This window comes from Ochotona princeps, chromosome 4 (genome assembly GCF_030435755.1).
Source record: "Ochotona princeps isolate mOchPri1 chromosome 4, mOchPri1.hap1, whole genome shotgun sequence".
NCBI lineage: Eukaryota > Metazoa > Chordata > Mammalia > Lagomorpha > Ochotonidae > Ochotona > Ochotona princeps.
In genome coordinates, this window is record NC_080835.1 from 48,059,251 (window position 1) to 48,076,134 (window position 16,884).

Here is a 16,884-nt window from a genome sequence, read left to right on the forward strand (position 1 = left end):
TTTTAATCATCCCCTTCTACTTTTAGTGCTGGTCAGGAGTGTGGTAGGTCTGTGTGGCACGGTACCAGCCACTGTCACTCCCTGCAGACCCCAGGACTTGCTGCTCAGGCTGGTCCATGCAAGCTCTCCTCTCAGGTGCTTCCTGATCCTTCCTCCACTGAAAGGCCCGCATGGGGATCTCCGTCTTTAGGACAAGTCTGTCCACATCCCAGTCCCAGCTGGGAAGTGAATTCAGTGTCTCAAGAGCTGGTGTCCCTCATACATGTGTAGATGGGGCTGGGTTTCTCTCTCAGTACCTACCCACTTCATGGCCATTACGCTCTCTGAACTTTCTCTTTCTGAAACCCATGAGGCTGAGCTCATGCAAGCTTTTGCCTCAAGTGCAAGTGCAGGGTATGTGGAGGGGGCCACCATCTGGGAGTTGAGTGCTCACCCCAGGCTGGGTTGTCTGAGTATGAGTTCTGGACAAAGAGAGATACCCAGGTGCAGGGCCATACTAATACATATGAGGCTTTTGTGCAAATCATCATGAAGTATCCTCCCAGAGATAACGGGTGTAGCTCACACCAGATAGGTGGCCAGGACTGTGAGAGAAGGCAGAATTCCAGGTATCACTTGTCTCTTAGACTAGCCAGCCCTGAGCTAGGGCAGTGGCTCTACTTGGCCTTACGTCGAGTTAAACAGAGAGCATTAGGATCCCAATATGGGATCTCCAGAGAAGCGCACTCCTGGGTCCTGGCCCACACTACCTTGCAGCTCCCATTTGCCCTGGGCAGAGCCAGTAAAGACTCTTTATGCCATCCTTCCGTTCCCTCCAGGAAAAATCAAATATCTGTCCCCAGAGGCAGATCTCATCCCCTGGGCCTCAACTGAATGGATCACACACCACATGGCAACACCAGCTGCTCAGAAGAGCAGACGGGAACTGCTTCCTGAGATGCCCTCGCGAGGTGGGAAGGGCCAAGTCCCTGGAGCAGGACTCAAGGTGATGCCCATAGTGGGAGGGGGGACAAGAATGCACATGGCAGGAGCCATGGTAGCACAGCTCCCCCAGACTGCCAAGAGCCTGAACTGATGGGCTAAGCGTGTAGGACTATGTCTTGAAGACAATGGGGGAGCCAAGAAAGGCCTTTGGGGTGGGAGTGTGGGGAACAGGAGAGTAACAGGGGCAGATCTTGGCACCAGAAAAGTGAGTGTGGCTCATGTTAGATGGGGAGGAGGAGGAGGAGAGGACTTGCCAAGTGCCAGCATGGCATAGCCACGCTCGGTGGCTCAGAGGCGAACTGAGAGCAGCCAATTTGGGGACCCATCCTGAAGAGTACCTCTGAACACACTCCCTCCCCCTTTCCCTCACAAAATGCAATCTAATCCCTGCGATCACTTCACAAACTTTCCCAGACACTACAGGGTCCCTGTGCGCAAGCAGGGAGGGCAGGAGGAAGCTGGCCCCGCCCCACCCCCAGCCTTTTCTCCACCCCTCAGTCCCAAAGTGTTTTGATAAGTGGGGGCTTGGGGACAGCATAACGGTGACTAACTGCGCCTCTCCCACCAATTAAATTTTTTAAAAAGCTGCTATGGAAGGAGCGAATATTAGTTTCCTGATTTATAAAGCCAAATGGATTAAGCTCATTCATTGCCCGAGGAAACAAAAAGGAACTCTTCAATACCTCTGTGCACATTGAGCGCGGGGACAATACCAGTCTTTAGAAAGCAGAAACCTAATTTGGGGGAATCAATTACCCTCTGTGTCCCTGCCTCTGTGGGCTCTCTCCCTGGCGCTCTCAATAGGCATTTCCTGGGAGGTAAATTGTGGAGAAGTTCGTCAGCCCTGGGTGCACCCTCACGCGGCCCCTCCCCTGAGACTGGAGGCCAAACCCTAGGCATAGGGTGGGTGGAGTTGGGGGAAGGGGTACCTGGGTGTGCGGCATTTGCAGAAATGGAGGTGGGGAGGACTTTGTGGAGGTGGCATTGGGTGGGGTAGTGAGAACGCCCAGGGAGTCAGGGAGCGCGGTGGGAAGGGGTTTTACAGCAAGGGATTGGGGGTGGGAGGGGAACAAGCAGAAGAGCTCTGACAGGTGATGCCAGGGTAGGGGTTGGGGAGCACTGGCCCAGCCAAGCTCCAGCGTCAACCACACCGAGCCCACCTCGGTGAGTTTTGGTCAGTAGTTTTCCTCCGGGAGTTTGAACCTGCGGTCTGCAATGGCAAGGAAAGTTAAAAAAAAAAAAAAAAAAAAAAAAGATGGGGGGTTGCTACCAAGGCGCGGACCACAGTGGCCCTGGGGTCACAGCGGTACTGTCACAGTCACACGCATTCCTGTGCAGGGGAGGGGGTTCTCCAGGCCCCAGGGACACGCCCAGCCCGCCGCACTCCCACAGTCCTTCCCCTACCCCCCCAGCGCCCTGGTCCCAGGCTGCGAGGCCACTCTCCCCGGAGGCACACGGCCACCAGGCTGAGGGAGGGTGCGCCCAGCAAGCCACACGGCCCTCCCTCTGGCGTGCAGTCACACACGCACGCACGCACAGCCCTCGCACGCACACACTCTGGCTGTGCTTTTGTGTTTTGTCAGAATTAATGAGAAAAGTTCCCGTGCCCTGCGGGTAATTAGTGTCCTTGGAGTTAAATAAGCTAATGGCGGGCACCTCTGGCCCAAGCAATTATGTTTGTGTATTGAATAATTGATTCAAAGGGGGGGGAAGGGCTGCTAATCAGATCTGAGCATAATGAATTGATTTAATTAACAGGGGAATCTGAGGGGCCCTGGGAAATCCGGGCTTCACTGTGCTGAGGCGAGCGTGGCCGGCAGCGAGAAAGAACGCGCGGCTCCATTCTGCCCCGGCACGGCCGAGGCAGCGGCTGCTCGTGCAGCTCCGGCGAGCCCAGCCCGGCAAATTGCGCCCCCTGCGCCCGCCGGGAGCCGCGCCGCGCCCTTCTGCCTCCTCCCGTGCCCCGTTGCCCACGGGGCTGCGCTCTGGGCTCCACTCAGACCGAACCCCCGCCCCGGCCCGTCGGCGGACACCTCACGGGTTTGGCGGGAGCAAGGCGGGCAGGCGGGCAGAGGCAGGAGTGCCGTGCCGCACACCCCAAGGCGTCCTGGGCCTATGCCTGGCTGGAGTCTGCGGGCCACCATGCTGTTGAAGCAGAAGGACGGTAGGTGCCTGGCGCGTGGGGCGCGTGGGGCACAGGGTGGCTGGCGAGCTCTGTCCAGGCCATCCCATTCACGGCAGCGTGCCTCGTCCCGGCGCACATCCCGGAGCCCTTGGGCTGGTTGGCTGCTTCCCAGAAGTGCGGTGGCGGGGGTGGGGGAGGTGGGTGTGCCACGGGTGCCCAGCACAGCCCCTCGGGTGGCTTCGGAGAGACAGGGGAGTGTCCCAGGCTACTACTGCAGCCCTGCGCTTCTGCCCGGCAACTTTTTCACTGGCTCTGACCGCCTGGCAAGTGCACCTCAGGGACACGTTGGTGTTAGGAGTTAATCCTCTTTGAGTGTCTGCTGGTCTTTCTGCCGTTCCCCCGCTGGGACGAGGGTGCAGTACGTCTAGGGCAAGCCTGAGGACCCTCAGTTCTGGGACTTCCCAGCCCTGGGTTAGGTTACCTTGTTTGGGTCCCCAGCCAGGCACGTTGGATGGGCCTGCATCAATCTGGAGTAGAAGGATGGGCCACAGAATCCAGAAACTTGGGATTCCACCGAGGAGAGGGGCCCCTCAGTTGGCTAGGTCCTTGTTGGTCATTTTGTGTTAGTAATCTCTGCGCCTTTTCTCAAGGAGCCCCTGCCCACTCACACTCCCAAACTCACTTAGCTTTGGGCCAACCCCCTCCACCTAGTAGCCTCTTGGGTGCACTTACACCCTCCCTAGCCAGAGTCCCCTCCCCAGGGCTTGGAGGATGAAATGTGGCTGCAGGAGGCTGGGAAAAGACTGGCTGTCCAGCCTTCCTTTCTGGCCCCATTAGGCCCTCTTCCCACCCTGCCACCTCCCACTGCAGTGAGCCCTTGAATAGTTGTCAACGACTGTCTGGATTTTAGCACTAAAAATCTTGTAGCCTAGGAAAGTGCTCTATCCCAGGGCACCTCTGGGCAGCTGCTCAACCCACAGTCACAGCTTCTCCAGGGCTGTGGTGTGGTGTGATGTGATGTGGTCTACCTCAAACAGGAAGGACCCTTGCTTCCTGGGGTACAGATTGGGCCCAGGCCTCCTCCCCCAACCCCGGGGAAGGGGAGGATAACTGTCCTGACTACAGCCTTGGAGAAGGCCTGGGTTCTGCAGACGTCAGACGGAGAAAGATGGCCTGCTGGACACTTCTGCACTCCAGCTGATTCCAAGTTCAAGGGTCCTGACTGGTTTTAGGGGGTGTGATGACAACTGTACTTGGGCAACAGGCATCCTGATGGCTCTGCAGGGTCTGTAGGGCCACCACTCTGCCCTGATACCTCAGGTGCTCCCAGACAAGCAGTCCTTGTCACCATGAATACCTGTCTGAGCATTAGCTGCAAAAGCCATCTTGTGATCCCAGCTTGGGGTTACTCACGGAGTGTGGGGAGCAAAGCCCCCTGGCTGAGACACATCTGCCAGCCTCCACCAGAAAGTTCTGGAATATCTGGTCTGCCTGGGCCCTCAGGCAACAAGTCCCACAGCTCCCAGGCACCACCCCACAATGCAGGAACCCTTCCCTGGGACTTTATGGATAGACCCAAAGACAAACCACAGGACCCTGCCCAGAACTCTGTCAGGCGACCAGTACCATCCCTTTTCTCCTTACAGTAATCTTGGGGACTGATTAGTTATTCCTTATCTCCCTGTGGTTTTTCCAGGACCTGTCCAAATGTGAGTACACTGCTCATCACCTGTGGAATGTGTTGGGGTGGACTCCCCCTTACTGGGGAGGAGACACCCCAGGGCTGTCTCAGGAGTCTGGAGCCTTGGGCGTGTCCCTGGGTCTAGGGCAGCTAGGGTGGGGGTGAGCACAGGGGTGGGATACCTCTAGGCTGGCCAGGAGGAGGAGGCAGCACAGGATGGGGGAGGCGCCAGTCTAGCCTGCAGCCCTTCCAGGCTGAGAGCCCAAGCCCCAGAGTCTTGCCCGGTGACTGTTAACCCAGTGGTGGCCATCTCGCTTTAGATCACAGGGGAGCATGGCACGGCCACCTGTGTGCGCCAGCAGCCTTTGCGGCAGCCTAGGCCCAGGCAGACACGCCCACCTGGCCTCTGAGAGACACTGCACAGTACCCCAGGCCTCAGGCAAAGGAGGCCTGACTCCCCAAAGGGACACCAGCTGTGTGGCCACTAATTGGGTACCCTGGGGGCTGGGCTGAGCTGGCACTGGCACAAAGAGTGCCAAGCACAACATAAGGCCAAGAGTGAGATGGGGAAAGCCACCAGCCTTAGCCCCGATGGAGTGCCAGCTTGTGGGGTCACAGCTCAGCCCTGAAAGTGAGCAGAGGTAAGGAGGAAGGCTGCAGGCGCCATGGAGTGGATGGCCCCTGGGAGCACAGGTGTCCGCAACAAGAAGTGCCCCTTGCCAGCTTGTCTGCCCACCCTGCCCCAAGCTGAGGCAGGCAGGGGAGCAGGATCAGTTCCAGGCACATGTGCCAGGGGCAGCTGTGCCCGAGCCATTCTCAGACCTCGAGGGCATCTCTGTAGCTGCAGTGGCAGGAGAGAGATCAAGCTTGCAGTCCCGAGGGGCGGCGAGTCTGAGCAAAATGATATATTTAACATCAAATATACTCAAGGACTATTAGGATTAAGTATTGGAGATGAAGGGGAAAGCGAAACCTTCAGAGCTGCCGAAGAGGCATCTCATTAGCAGCGGTGGCTCTTCTCGCTGGCAGAAGCCTGGCTGCTCAGCCTGCCCAGCCCCCCCGCCCCCCTCCAGGGACCATTCCTGCCCCAGGCCAAGCCCTAGGGCCTCCCGAAGCCCAGGGGCACAGGTCTCCCTCTGTACCCCAGATCCCCCTACTCCCTTGGTCCAGAGTGCCAGTTTGCAAAGTACATTAAACCTGTTTTCACCACAGCCCCGCAGCAATCCTGGAGCGGGGGAAGACTAGGGCCCCCATTTCACAGACAGTGCAGCAGAGGCCCCGTGAGAAACCGCCCAGCTAAGCTGCGCAGCTGGTGACAGGCAGAGATGGGGGAGAATCACAGCCTTTATAGCCTCTTGCTCCGTGCCCAATTCCTCCCAGGTGATTGTGGCCAGGAGGCCTCCGGCTTCCCACTCGGGGGTCTGCGATCTTCCTTGGGCTGCAGTGGGGGAGGAAAAATCATTCATTCCACCATGCCCTGGAACTCTGTACTGTCGGGGGGGGGGGGGGAAGCCCTTGGGATTTAAAAGTAGGTGGCCTTCCTGGAGTAGGCAGCCTGAACAGCAGCCTTGGTGCTCTGGAAAGAGGAAGGGACCTGGAGACTGTCTCCCTTCCTGGCTGAGTGACACAGCAGAAGCTGTCACCTCCCTAACAGCAATATCAATCAGATTCGCTGCTCTGCACTCGGCGCCTTAGTGCTTGCCACATAACACATGCTCAATAAAATACCCATGGATGGAGAAGAGGCTCCATTGCCAAGCGGAGCTTTCTGGAGAGATAGGAGACAGGCTCCCTCTCACGGAGAGAGACTGCCGGGGTGAGCTAGGGGCAGTGCTGTGGGACACTTGGCCACCTGCCAACCAGAGGAGTGACCTTTGCCAAAGAAAAGTTGGAAGTCAACCAAGAGCACCTGAAGCAGAGCCCGTAGAAAGGGAGGGCACGGGAGTTGGCGAAGAGGCAGAAAGCAGAGCTGAGGGCCTGGGAGTGACAGTCACGGGGTGGGGTGTTGGAGGGGCTGTCCCCACTGGACCCAGAGGGGAGAGACCAGGCCCCTGGGTCCCGAGCGGAGCCTCTACACGGCGAGCTGCGGCCGGAAGGCCTCCAGGTGGCGCTGCGGAGCCGGGCAGCAGCGCGTCTCCACTCCCCATTAACCCGGGAGGGAGGGGGACCCGGGAAATGTGTGCATTTATTCAGTAGCCGGAGTGCAGACCTCGTACACTGAGGGAGAAAGGCAGCGGGAGACGGCCGCCGAGATTCCCCCATCTCTTTGAATATAATTTTAGATTGAGATTCAGATTAAATCCGAGGGGAAAACACTTTGAGGCTGAAAGCCGTGTCGTTGCCAGAGCCAGGGTTATGAGCTATCAAATGCAATTACATTAAGACAGATTATACTGGGCAAATTGAGCCATTTAGAAGGTGAGAATCAAAGGAACGGCTCTGATCCTCTCTTTCCCTTCTCTCTCTCCTCTCTCTCTCAATTGCAGTTCGTAGTTCCTTGCAATTCTGAGGCACAAAAGTAGGTGAGACTGCTTTTGTATCTGCGAAGTGCTTCACTCCTGAATGTAATTCTAGCTGAGTGCAATCTAGGTTAAGAGCCGGACAAGCGGGTAATTAGAGTCCGCTCGCTGCTCGAGGATCGGCCGCCCCGCCGAAACGCTCCCCGAACCGGTGCCCTTCTCCCGGCCGAGCCGAGCTGCGGCTGGACACGGAGCGCCCGAGATGATGGTGCTGGACAAGGAGGACGGTAGGTGGCGGGCTGGGGGCGGGGTGGTGGTCCCGGAGCCCAGCACCCCCTGGCTTCCCCGTTCCCTTCCTCCCTCCCCCGGCGCGGCGCACGGGAGCGCGCACGCGGGGACCCGAGCGCACACCTGCCGAGGCTTGGGCCGGGGCTGGGCACGGGGGTCCGAGCAGGACTGGGCGGAGGGGGCGGCGAGCCCCCGGGAGGGTCGCGCCGAGTCGTGCGCGGGGCCGCGAGGAGGCTCCGGCTGTCTGCGACGTCCGCGCCGTGGAGGTTCGCTTCTCTGCGGCTGCTCGCCTCACCGCAGCCATCACCCCCGCGCCGGCCGCGTAACCCGAGAGGCGCTGAGCGCCGAGCAAATCAGCAGCTGGGGAGTAGGGGTAGGGGAGAGGAAAGCATTGGACCGGAGAGCTTTGGGGCCTGAGGGGCCGCAGGAGTGCGGCTAGCGCGCGCCGGGGTGCCCAGCGGGCCAGGGTGCGGCCGCCTGGGCCCTCCCTGGGACAGCTGCCCACGCACAAGTCGGTGAGAAAGGGCGCTCTGTCTTGTGCTGCCTTGCCGGCTGGTCCCCTGAGTGCAGAGGCGGGAGTTTGGCTCGGAGGAACAAAGTATACCGTCGCTGGTCCGTGTGGGAGCCCGCGGCAGTAGTGACATGGACTGGAGTCCAGAGCTAATGTGGGCCTTAGCATTCTGCGGGACCGAGAGCCCAGAACTTCTGCCAGTGCTGCTGGGAACCCTAGCGCGTGGTCCTGTAGACCCCAAAGCTTTTGCCAGCTGGAAAATGTCCTGTAGTGTCCTAGAAGGTAGTGATCCCAGCCACGTTGGGGCGCAAGTCCTTGCGTGTTCTGTGACCTTAGATCAGAGTCCCCCAGCTCCGCCCTGTTTGTGTCCCGTGGAGATTTGCAGGTTAGTGCCACAGGCTGGGAACCCAAAGGGTGGCTTTGCTGAGGGTCAGCGTGACTCTGGTGGCCATGCCCTGACCTGCCTTTGCCGGGCCTGTCCCCTCTGCTCACTGGGAGTCACTGAGATTTAGTGACTAGGTGAGATTGTCAAGTGAAAGGACTGGCTCAAGGTCACACGGTGAGTCCTAAGTGCAGGTGCACCAGCCTACTTGTCTCACCTTCTGAGACATCTAATAAGGAAGGGGTTGGCCCTGTAGGGGCAGGCGCACATGCGTGGGAGGACAGAAAGGAATGGGAGGAAGCTGGCTGTGGCATCCATCTGCAGTCCCTTCCCGGGCCTCCACCCCAGAGCCCTTGAGGGTCATCAGTGACTGGGTGGTTTCATTTTATAAAGAACAGGAGGAGGAGGAGTCTGGGATCTAGCCACTCAGGAAGGCAGGAGGCCTTGGTTTAGTTCCTCTCATCCCTGATGCAGTGGGTAATGCCATGGGTTCCGGGGCCCACCTCTGGGTTCCATCCCTCTAGCTACAAATGAAGGTCTCAAAGATGCCAGTGCCCAGGGCCCTTGTGTGGTTCCAGGGGGTCCTCCCACGATGGCGAGAAGGTAGAAATCAGGATGACATCCTTTAGCTGGGGTGATTCTGCATGCTTGGGTCTCCGCACCCAAGACCCTGAGCTCGCCATGCCCTAGGCCTTGCAGCTCGATCCCTGTCCAGATACCCAGGAGTACCTCAGGCTTGTTGGAGGTCACTGGGGCCTGTCTCCTGCCCTTGAGCACATGTTTCCCAGCCATGGAGGAGAACTTGACATGCCCCCCTGGACCCACCCTGTCTGGCCTAAACAACATAACACCCACCACCGAGGACACCGTGGGCCTTTGGGATCTGTTCCAGCTCGGGGAAGGCAAGCAAGTGGGGTGCCAAGCAACCACCTGCTTTGTGACCTGCCCAGTTTGTAGTTGTCCTGCTCAGAAGTCGACCCTCTGCTCCACCTTCCCTCAAGTCGGGGAGCCTGCAAGGCAGCGCTTTCAACGAGGGCAGGGAGAGAGGCTCTGGAGCTATTCACCTTCTTCCTGGGCACTTCTTGGACACTTCAGCGACCCCCCCCAGCAGGTGGGCTCCTGAGCTGGATGGTGGTGCTGGCTTCCTGGGTCCCCAGGGGTGCATTGCTTAGAGCTGCACACAGCACCCTTTGTCTGGCTGCAGCAGGACCTCGGGGTTCCTATTAACCACCCCCAATGCCTTTTCTCCACCCGACAGCGTCTTGCCGGGAGAGGCTGGGGCTCCTCCGGTTGAAGTCAGGGCTGCCAGCTGCCGAGGACCAAAGCTCTCGCTCTGCTGGGCTGCAGGGCTTTCATGTTGCACTTCTGAAAGATAATAAAATATCAATCGTTTTGCCGTAGCAACGGGTTTAAGAGACTTTCTGAAGTATTGAATAGTCAGAAAAAAAATTTTTTTTTTTTGCTTTTAAGCACAGTGCATTATTAATAAAGTAATCCATTAGGTCGAGCAGGGAAGGGTCACCACAGAGACGGAAAGATCTGTTTTGCAAACAGTTAAACTTCGGGTTTTAAGATTAATTGCTTTCATTTGGACGCTTGCTCTTGGCCTAGCCATCTCAGCTTTACTGGAACTCAGGGTCCGGGCTTTCTCAACGCTGCCGAGTCTGTCAGGGAGATGGAGCCAAACTCCAACTTTCCCGGAGAAACGGGCCCCTCTCCTGGCACCTGCCGCTTGGGCTGGCACCAGGCTGCGGGCTTTTAGGGGAGACTAAATGTCTCTGAGGAATGCCTGCTCTGAACCCTGGAAAATGAGGCCTTGGGCTCATTTGAGAGGCATTTGAGTCAGGCAGAGCCCGGAGTGAGGAGTCTGGGTGCCCTTCCAGGTGCGTGCTGGGGAAGGGCGACTCTGGGTACACACTAACTCTTCAGAAGCCTAGCAAGAAGGCTGGGGTGACGCTGGGAAGCAACCGGCCCATTGCAGGATGGAACAGCAGTCTTAATTCCTAGAGCATTTTTTTCATGAGTGAAAATGCCTAAGGACCACGGGGCTGCCGGGACCAGACAGCGAAGTCTTCAATGGTTAATGAGCACGAGGAGCACAGCCGCTGCAGCTGACTCGGTGAATCCACGAAGGCAGGCGCTTGGCTCTGCTCGGCGCTGACTGGTCCTTGCTTGGCCATCAGCAGGGACATCCCGTGGTGCTCTATACCGCAGAGACCTGTCTCACCTGGCTTAGAGTGACCCAGACACTCCCAACCCTGAATCAGGCAGAGAAGGGGTTCTGATGCTGCTGGTGCCAACCTTTCGGCAAGAGGGCAGAGTTCACTGGGCACTGCTATCTGCAGAAGACTGGTGGAGGCTTGGTGAGGGCGATTGGGAGTCAGGGTGGGGTGGACCAACCCTGGCAGTCACCTGGTGTCAGGGGCCATTGCTAGCCTGTGCTGGGAATGAGGCCTCACCAGACTTGAGCAGCACAGGCAGCCACTTCCCCTTCCTGCCCAAACTCAGCCCGGCAGAGTGGCTTTAAAGATGGGTCTCCCCCAACCGCCCCGGCCCCCTGCAGCCTTGGGGAAAGAAACAGGTGCTCCCTTTCCTGCTGTTCCATTCATCTGCCCACACAGAGCACCAGGGGGTGGGGGCGGAACAGGGCAGGGGAGAGACAGGGAAACAACATAAATTGGTCTGTCGTCCAGAATCCATGTCTCACTAATGTACCCAGATTAACTCAACTGTAAATTGTCTCCTTGGATGGCGGTGTCTTGCTAAAAGTTTCCCATATGATTCATGATTTGGATTGCTTTTAACGGCTATTGGCTAAGCAAGCCGGTGACTGTACAAGGTGATGCAATTGGCATTAGCGAGGGGAGGCACGGGAGCGTGTAATGCAGTCAATACTGCATTAACTACTGATGCCCAATTACAGGGAGCGGGCAAGAGCCTTTCAGGAGCATTAGGACTGGGGGAAGTTGAGATCACTGGCCGCTGCTTGCCTAAAAGCTTCACCCTTTGTTTGCCAGGGCCCAGCACGCCTGGTCTTCTTGCCTGCAAGAGTTGCTTCTCTCTCAGTGCTTGTCCCACAAACAGGCTTTTAGTGTATGGAAATGTGTGTTTGACTTGGACTGGCCTGCCTCTCATCCCCACCCCACCCCACCCCCCGAGGGCTTTGTGTCCAACACCCTCTTCCACCCTCTTACTTAAGGAGCCTCCAAGCAGATCTCTCTGTGGGCAGGCTGTGTACAGGAGGGTTATTTGGGGCACTTACCCTGGGAACAGATGCAGGGTTGCTGGTGGGCATTGACGGCCAACCTTCTGTGGTCCTGAGCAAAGGAGACTTAGTTTTACCCACAGCCCAGCTGAGCCACCAGCTCCAGGCTGCCAGGGTTGGGATGAGGCTGTGGCTGGGCGTGCTGTCTCTTAGTGGAATAAAGTAATGTTCTGGCCCCACTAGGGGAGAATGAGCTGAGCAGGTGTGGACCTGAAGAGTTGGGGCTCTTCCTGGGTCCCCCAGCAAAGCTGTTTGGATCCATGTGGACCCAGGAAGCTCTGATCACAGTCCTTAAAAGAAAAAGATACACATGTGTATTTGAAAGGCAAAGAGAGGGAGAGATAGAGAATGTTGCATCGGGTGGTTCATTCCTCAATTGGCTGCAGTGGCTGGAGCTGGGAACCAGCAGCCTCTACTGTGTCTCTCACATGGATATAGGAGCCAAAGCAATTGAGCCATCCTCTGCTACCTTCCCAGGCACACCAGCAGGAAGCTGCCTTGCAAATGGAGCAGCTCGGACTTGAATCAACACCCATACGGGCTGCTGGCCTTGGAGGCAGTTCCTTTGCCCATTATGTCACAGCTCTGGCTCCAATCGGGGTCCTTAAGACAACTGATACAGGACAGTAAGGTGGAAAAAAGGGCACAGGTTTACTCCTGGTGTGTTAGCTTCTGTTAAACCTGCTACCCCCGAGCCGTCATGCTCAACTATAAAGACCCAGCATGTCCACAGAAGTTTTGTGTCCACCCCCACCCAACACGTTACCTCCATACTCTCTCATCCCTATAGTGACAACAGCCATGCCCGACTGTCAGGAATCCTACCAGGATTAAATGAGATCCTGCTCGTGTGTGCAAGCCTTGGATTTGGGTGAGCCTTGTTGCTCCCTGCTCAGTCATGCTATGATCAGAAAGAGTCCTGTCCAGTCTAGAGCCCCATTCACTGGTGAGCAGTGGCCTCTCACCCTTCTCTTTCAGGGTCTCTGTTGCAGTCGTTGTCGGATGACAGGTTGGCAGGCCGCCTCAGCAGCACTCACCAGCGTCTGGATCCCCAAGGCAGTGACCTCCATGGCCTGTCCTTGCAAAATCTTGCGTTTTAAGGAGAGAAGCCTGATGCTTGGAGAGTGCCAATTCATTGTCCAGGGCTACCTGGGGAGGAATCTAAGGCTTCAGTATCTCTTGGGGTTCAGTGCCTAGCTGTTGAGCCCTCTGCCTAGACCCTGAGACACAAGGGGCTGGATGGTAGAAGACGGTGATGCGAAGGAAGATCAGCTGGTGGTGACCATGGTGTGCCAGGCATAGCTCTAAGCAGCATAGCTCATAGCCCAGGGAATGTACCTCTATGCTCCTGGGAAGCGCTGATGGGGGCTTGCCTGTCCTAGGCCTTTTGGCCTGGACAAGTCCAGATGCTGTGAAGCTCCAGGATGCTGAAGCATTCTAGGGCACTCAGGGTTCCCTCCTAGTGATGCTGCTGGAGTTTTCCCAACAGGTCGATGCTTAGGGTAGGACTGCTTCATGGAGTCAGTTGGTGCTGGCTGGCAAGAACCAAAACAGTACATCTCTTCCCCACCCTGAAATCAGTCATGGGAGGTTTTACCCCGTGGAAATTGGCAAGCACTGCCCCTCAGGGATTTTCACTGTGAGTAGATGACTAAGCATTTCTCAGCACACCCTTTTAGGATGTACGCCCCCATTTCCCACCCCGTCTGCTGTCTTGCCCCTAGTGCTCTGTACAACCAGGTTGATACAACCTCCTGCTCCCTGCTTTCTGCCTGAGATCTCCCATCATCTCCATCCGCTGGGCTGGGCCAATGTGTCCATTCTGGTTTTGATGCCAGCATTTACCTCCTCACCCTGGCTTCCATTGTCTGCTGCGTCTGGCATGCTCTTTCCTCTTGTCAAAGGCCTTTCCTAGACCATTCTAGGCTCTACAGGGACACATATACCCACCCAACCTAGCAACAAGCATGGTGTGTGGTAACTGCATTCTGTCCAAAGCTGATACAAGTGGCAGTGAATGAAAAGCAAGTAGTGGCAGAGGAGTAAGCAAGCTGGCCATTGCTTCCTAGACAGGCCAGGCCAAACCCAGCCAAGGCTTGATAATGATAAGGGAGACCCTTATCATTGAAGAGGCTCTACTCTCCCCTGCCTTGCCCTCAGGTAGGTCCAGAGAGTAGAAGTGCGCCAACCTACTAGAGACCAAGAACTGGCCTCTGGGATGCTGTCACTTCGGCTGCATCAACTGGCCAACATAAATCACAAAGCCAGTTTGAGTTCAAGAGGTGGAGGGAATAGATGGAAGTTAGAGGTGAGGAGCCACGTCCTGAAAGTGTGGATACTGGGATGTTGGAGCAACTTTCATAATGGAGCCATCAAGCATGGTCTGTGTCTGATCTCATCCAATGACAACCCTGAGGAGCAGCTAATGTTAGGACGCCCATTTTACAGATGGGGAAGATGGCATGCAAAGAGCGGGAGTCATTGGTCTCCAGTCCTGCTCTCTCTGGTGCCGAAGTTGGCTCTGAGTCCCAGTGGTCTGACAGCAGGCTTGGCCACTCATCCTGGGTTGTGCCTGGCCTGCTTTTGCAGCTGCCCTGTACTTGGGGGTGTAGATAGAGACCCTGGGGTTGGGGAAGGAGGCCCCAGGGAGCGCAACTGAGGGTGGGGAGAGGCTTGCTGTGGGGGCTGTGAGAGCCCTGCTCCATCTGATAAAGGTCAAGTTTGGAGGAGGCGGAGAATGAACCTTTCCAGATTTTCCTCTCTTCCAAAAAGCTGCCGACCGGATTGAAAGGGCATGAGGCTTCGTGGCTGGCAGGGTTAAACCCCGGGCCCATATGCAGATGCCACTGAGTGGGAATCAATTCATTGACTGGCCCCTCGCCTCACAACGGGGCTGGGAAGTGGGCTGGTGAGAGGCCTGTGTACATTCATAAGCCGGCTGATTGAAAAGCAATATTTCAGATAAATACAAGCCAGCGATCTATCAGTGGTTGTAATAAAACCCAGGCTTCAGGCTGTGATTTTATTTTGAAATAATAAGAATTGCTTGATTCTTTTTACTTGAGTTACCATGGTAATTCCGGCGTGGAGCAGTGTTATATTGATTTAGAAAGTGGACAGTAATATTTCTTTTGTGTTATTCTGTTTCTAGGCCTTGATTTCTAATTTCCACTTGGAGATTACTTTTATAAATTTCTTAAGTCCTTCCACTTTTTTCCCCCCTCTCACAGTATAATTTTCCTCTCATACGCCGCTATGTTCTGAGCTTATTGGTTTGCTCTTATTTTAAATTAAACTTGCTGGTTTCAAATATTGAAATGACATCTTTGTCTGTGTCTGTACTTTGGTTTAGCAAAATATTACAGTCTGACGCTTTCTGCTTAATAATTTAAGGGCGGCATTCTGTCGGCCCTCACTGGGTGCTGATAACTTATGACTCAACCAAGGCAGGCCTTAAACTCCTGACATTTTAATATTGTGTGGCGGGATCAGCCACCCCTCTGCTCTCAGTCTCGGTGGAGAGAAACCCCTGTGGTACCCCAGAAGGGAGTTTTAATAATTCAACTTTGCTGGTTGGTACAGTGGCGTGAAGGAGACAGGGAAGGAAGCCGACTCTCCCCATACAAGTCGGAGACCCCGGGCCTGGGCGCCTGTGGCCTGGGGCTGGCTCCCTGCCCTGTCCTATCATGCCTTCCCTCCCCTCATCTCCATAAATCCCGGGCCTTAAAGCCAGACTGTCTGGGAAGGTTTGCGTGGGACTGACAGTGGATGCTGCGAGAAGGGCTAAGTGCCGATACTCTGCTTCCATGCTTGTGCAGTGACTGGAACCTGGGCTCTGGGTCGGACAGACTATCTTCCAGTCCTGTCTCCCATGCCTCTGTGATCCTCGTGAGTCATCCTCCTTGGTGAACTGCAGTGGCGACTGTGTCTAGTGACATGGCCTGCCAGGTCTGGGAAAGGCTTCTGTGGCAGCCTTGTGGATGCAATTTCCCTAACCTTGCTAGGGTTTGCTGTGAGCACAAGAGGGTCTGGGAGTGGGCACTGCCCAAGCTCACTCGTCTCCCCACCCGCCCTGGGAGGGGCACACCCTGCCCACTTTCCTGAGGGAGCGGCCTTGGGAGGTTGGCTGGATGCGGGGTTCTGTCTCTGGGTTCTGTTCCTCACCATCTTCCCAAAGCAAGGCCCATGTGCTGGGGTGAAGCTGTCTGCAGCACAAAGTATGGGGCCGTGGATCTATCTGCAGGACCCTCCTGCGCCAGGTGCCTAGGCCCTGGCTTAGTGGCTGCTGCAGGATTAACCCCTTCACACCCTAGCAGCTTCAGGTCGCACCCTGTTCATTCCTTCATGTATGTGGGGCAGGATGTCGGTGTAGCTCCTGTGGCACTTGGCATCAGGATCCCTCACAGCCTGCCTACAGGTGCCCCTCGGGGCTGCCATCTCTCAGTGCTTTCACTTCAAGCTCCCGCACTGGGTAGCAGGTAGGGTTTAGCTCCTCAAGGGCAGTGGGGTCTGGGGGGCTGCAGTTACCTAAGCTACCCAAGCTTTGCCCATCATTGTTGACCATCCATCCTGGCCACATGGGCTGCTCTGTCCTTCCAGCCCTCCAGAGAAGGGAGTCAGTGCATTATAACCCCATCACAGATGCGACACGCCGTCCTTGTGGCTGTGGTGGTCCAGCCCACACCTGAGGCAGTGGGGCAGACCCTGCAAGGGCATGGATGCCAGGAGGCAGTGAGAGGCCAGCCCATGTGCCCAACAGGCTGTCTGTTGACTCCATGCCCAGAGAGGCTTGTGGTCTCTGCCTCCAGGGTCCTCCTGCACCAGGGAAGGCCACGGGTGTCAGTGTCTTTCCTTCAGTTCCACAACAACTGTAGAAGCCTGGAGCAGAAAAACTGGCTTCCTTTTGCAAAGGAGAAGGTTGTGCCCAAAGAGGGAAAGGTACTTGCCAGGGGGTACCCTAACAGGTTGGTATCCAGCATGATCCTGAGGAGATGCTGGTAAAGGAGGTGCCCTCCTGGGCATAGTGATGAGTAGTTGGCATTGATTATACACACATGCACTTTCTCTCCTCTCCCTTCTAGTCTACAGGAGCTGCAGGCTGCTGGTTCCCTTTTCCCACAGACAGTAGGATTTTCAAGACCTCTGGGAGCCCTCAAGGCAGCTTCCCAGGAGGATCCACTGCCCCAAAG

The 16,884-nt window shown here is 56.4% G+C and overlaps 1 protein-coding gene across 3 annotated transcripts in view; it reads left to right on the forward strand.

Moving 5' to 3' along the window:
• Nucleotides 1-910: 910 nt before the first annotated feature.
• LMO1 (LIM domain only 1) overlaps nt 911-16,884 on the forward strand; it is a 38,009-nt gene continuing 22,035 nt past the window's right edge. Inside the window, exons 1-2 of one of the 3 annotated variants that reach the window (XM_058662489.1) lie at nt 911-950; nt 7,277-7,536. In XM_058662489.1, the coding sequence (XP_058518472.1) occupies nt 7,512-7,536 (25 nt within the window). In that variant the 5' untranslated portion in view covers nt 911-950; nt 7,277-7,511. Of the gene's footprint in view, nt 951-3,041; nt 3,149-6,941; nt 7,537-16,884 lie in introns of those variants that run through there. The other 2 variants (XM_058662488.1, XM_004593810.3) reach the window with 2 other exon arrangements.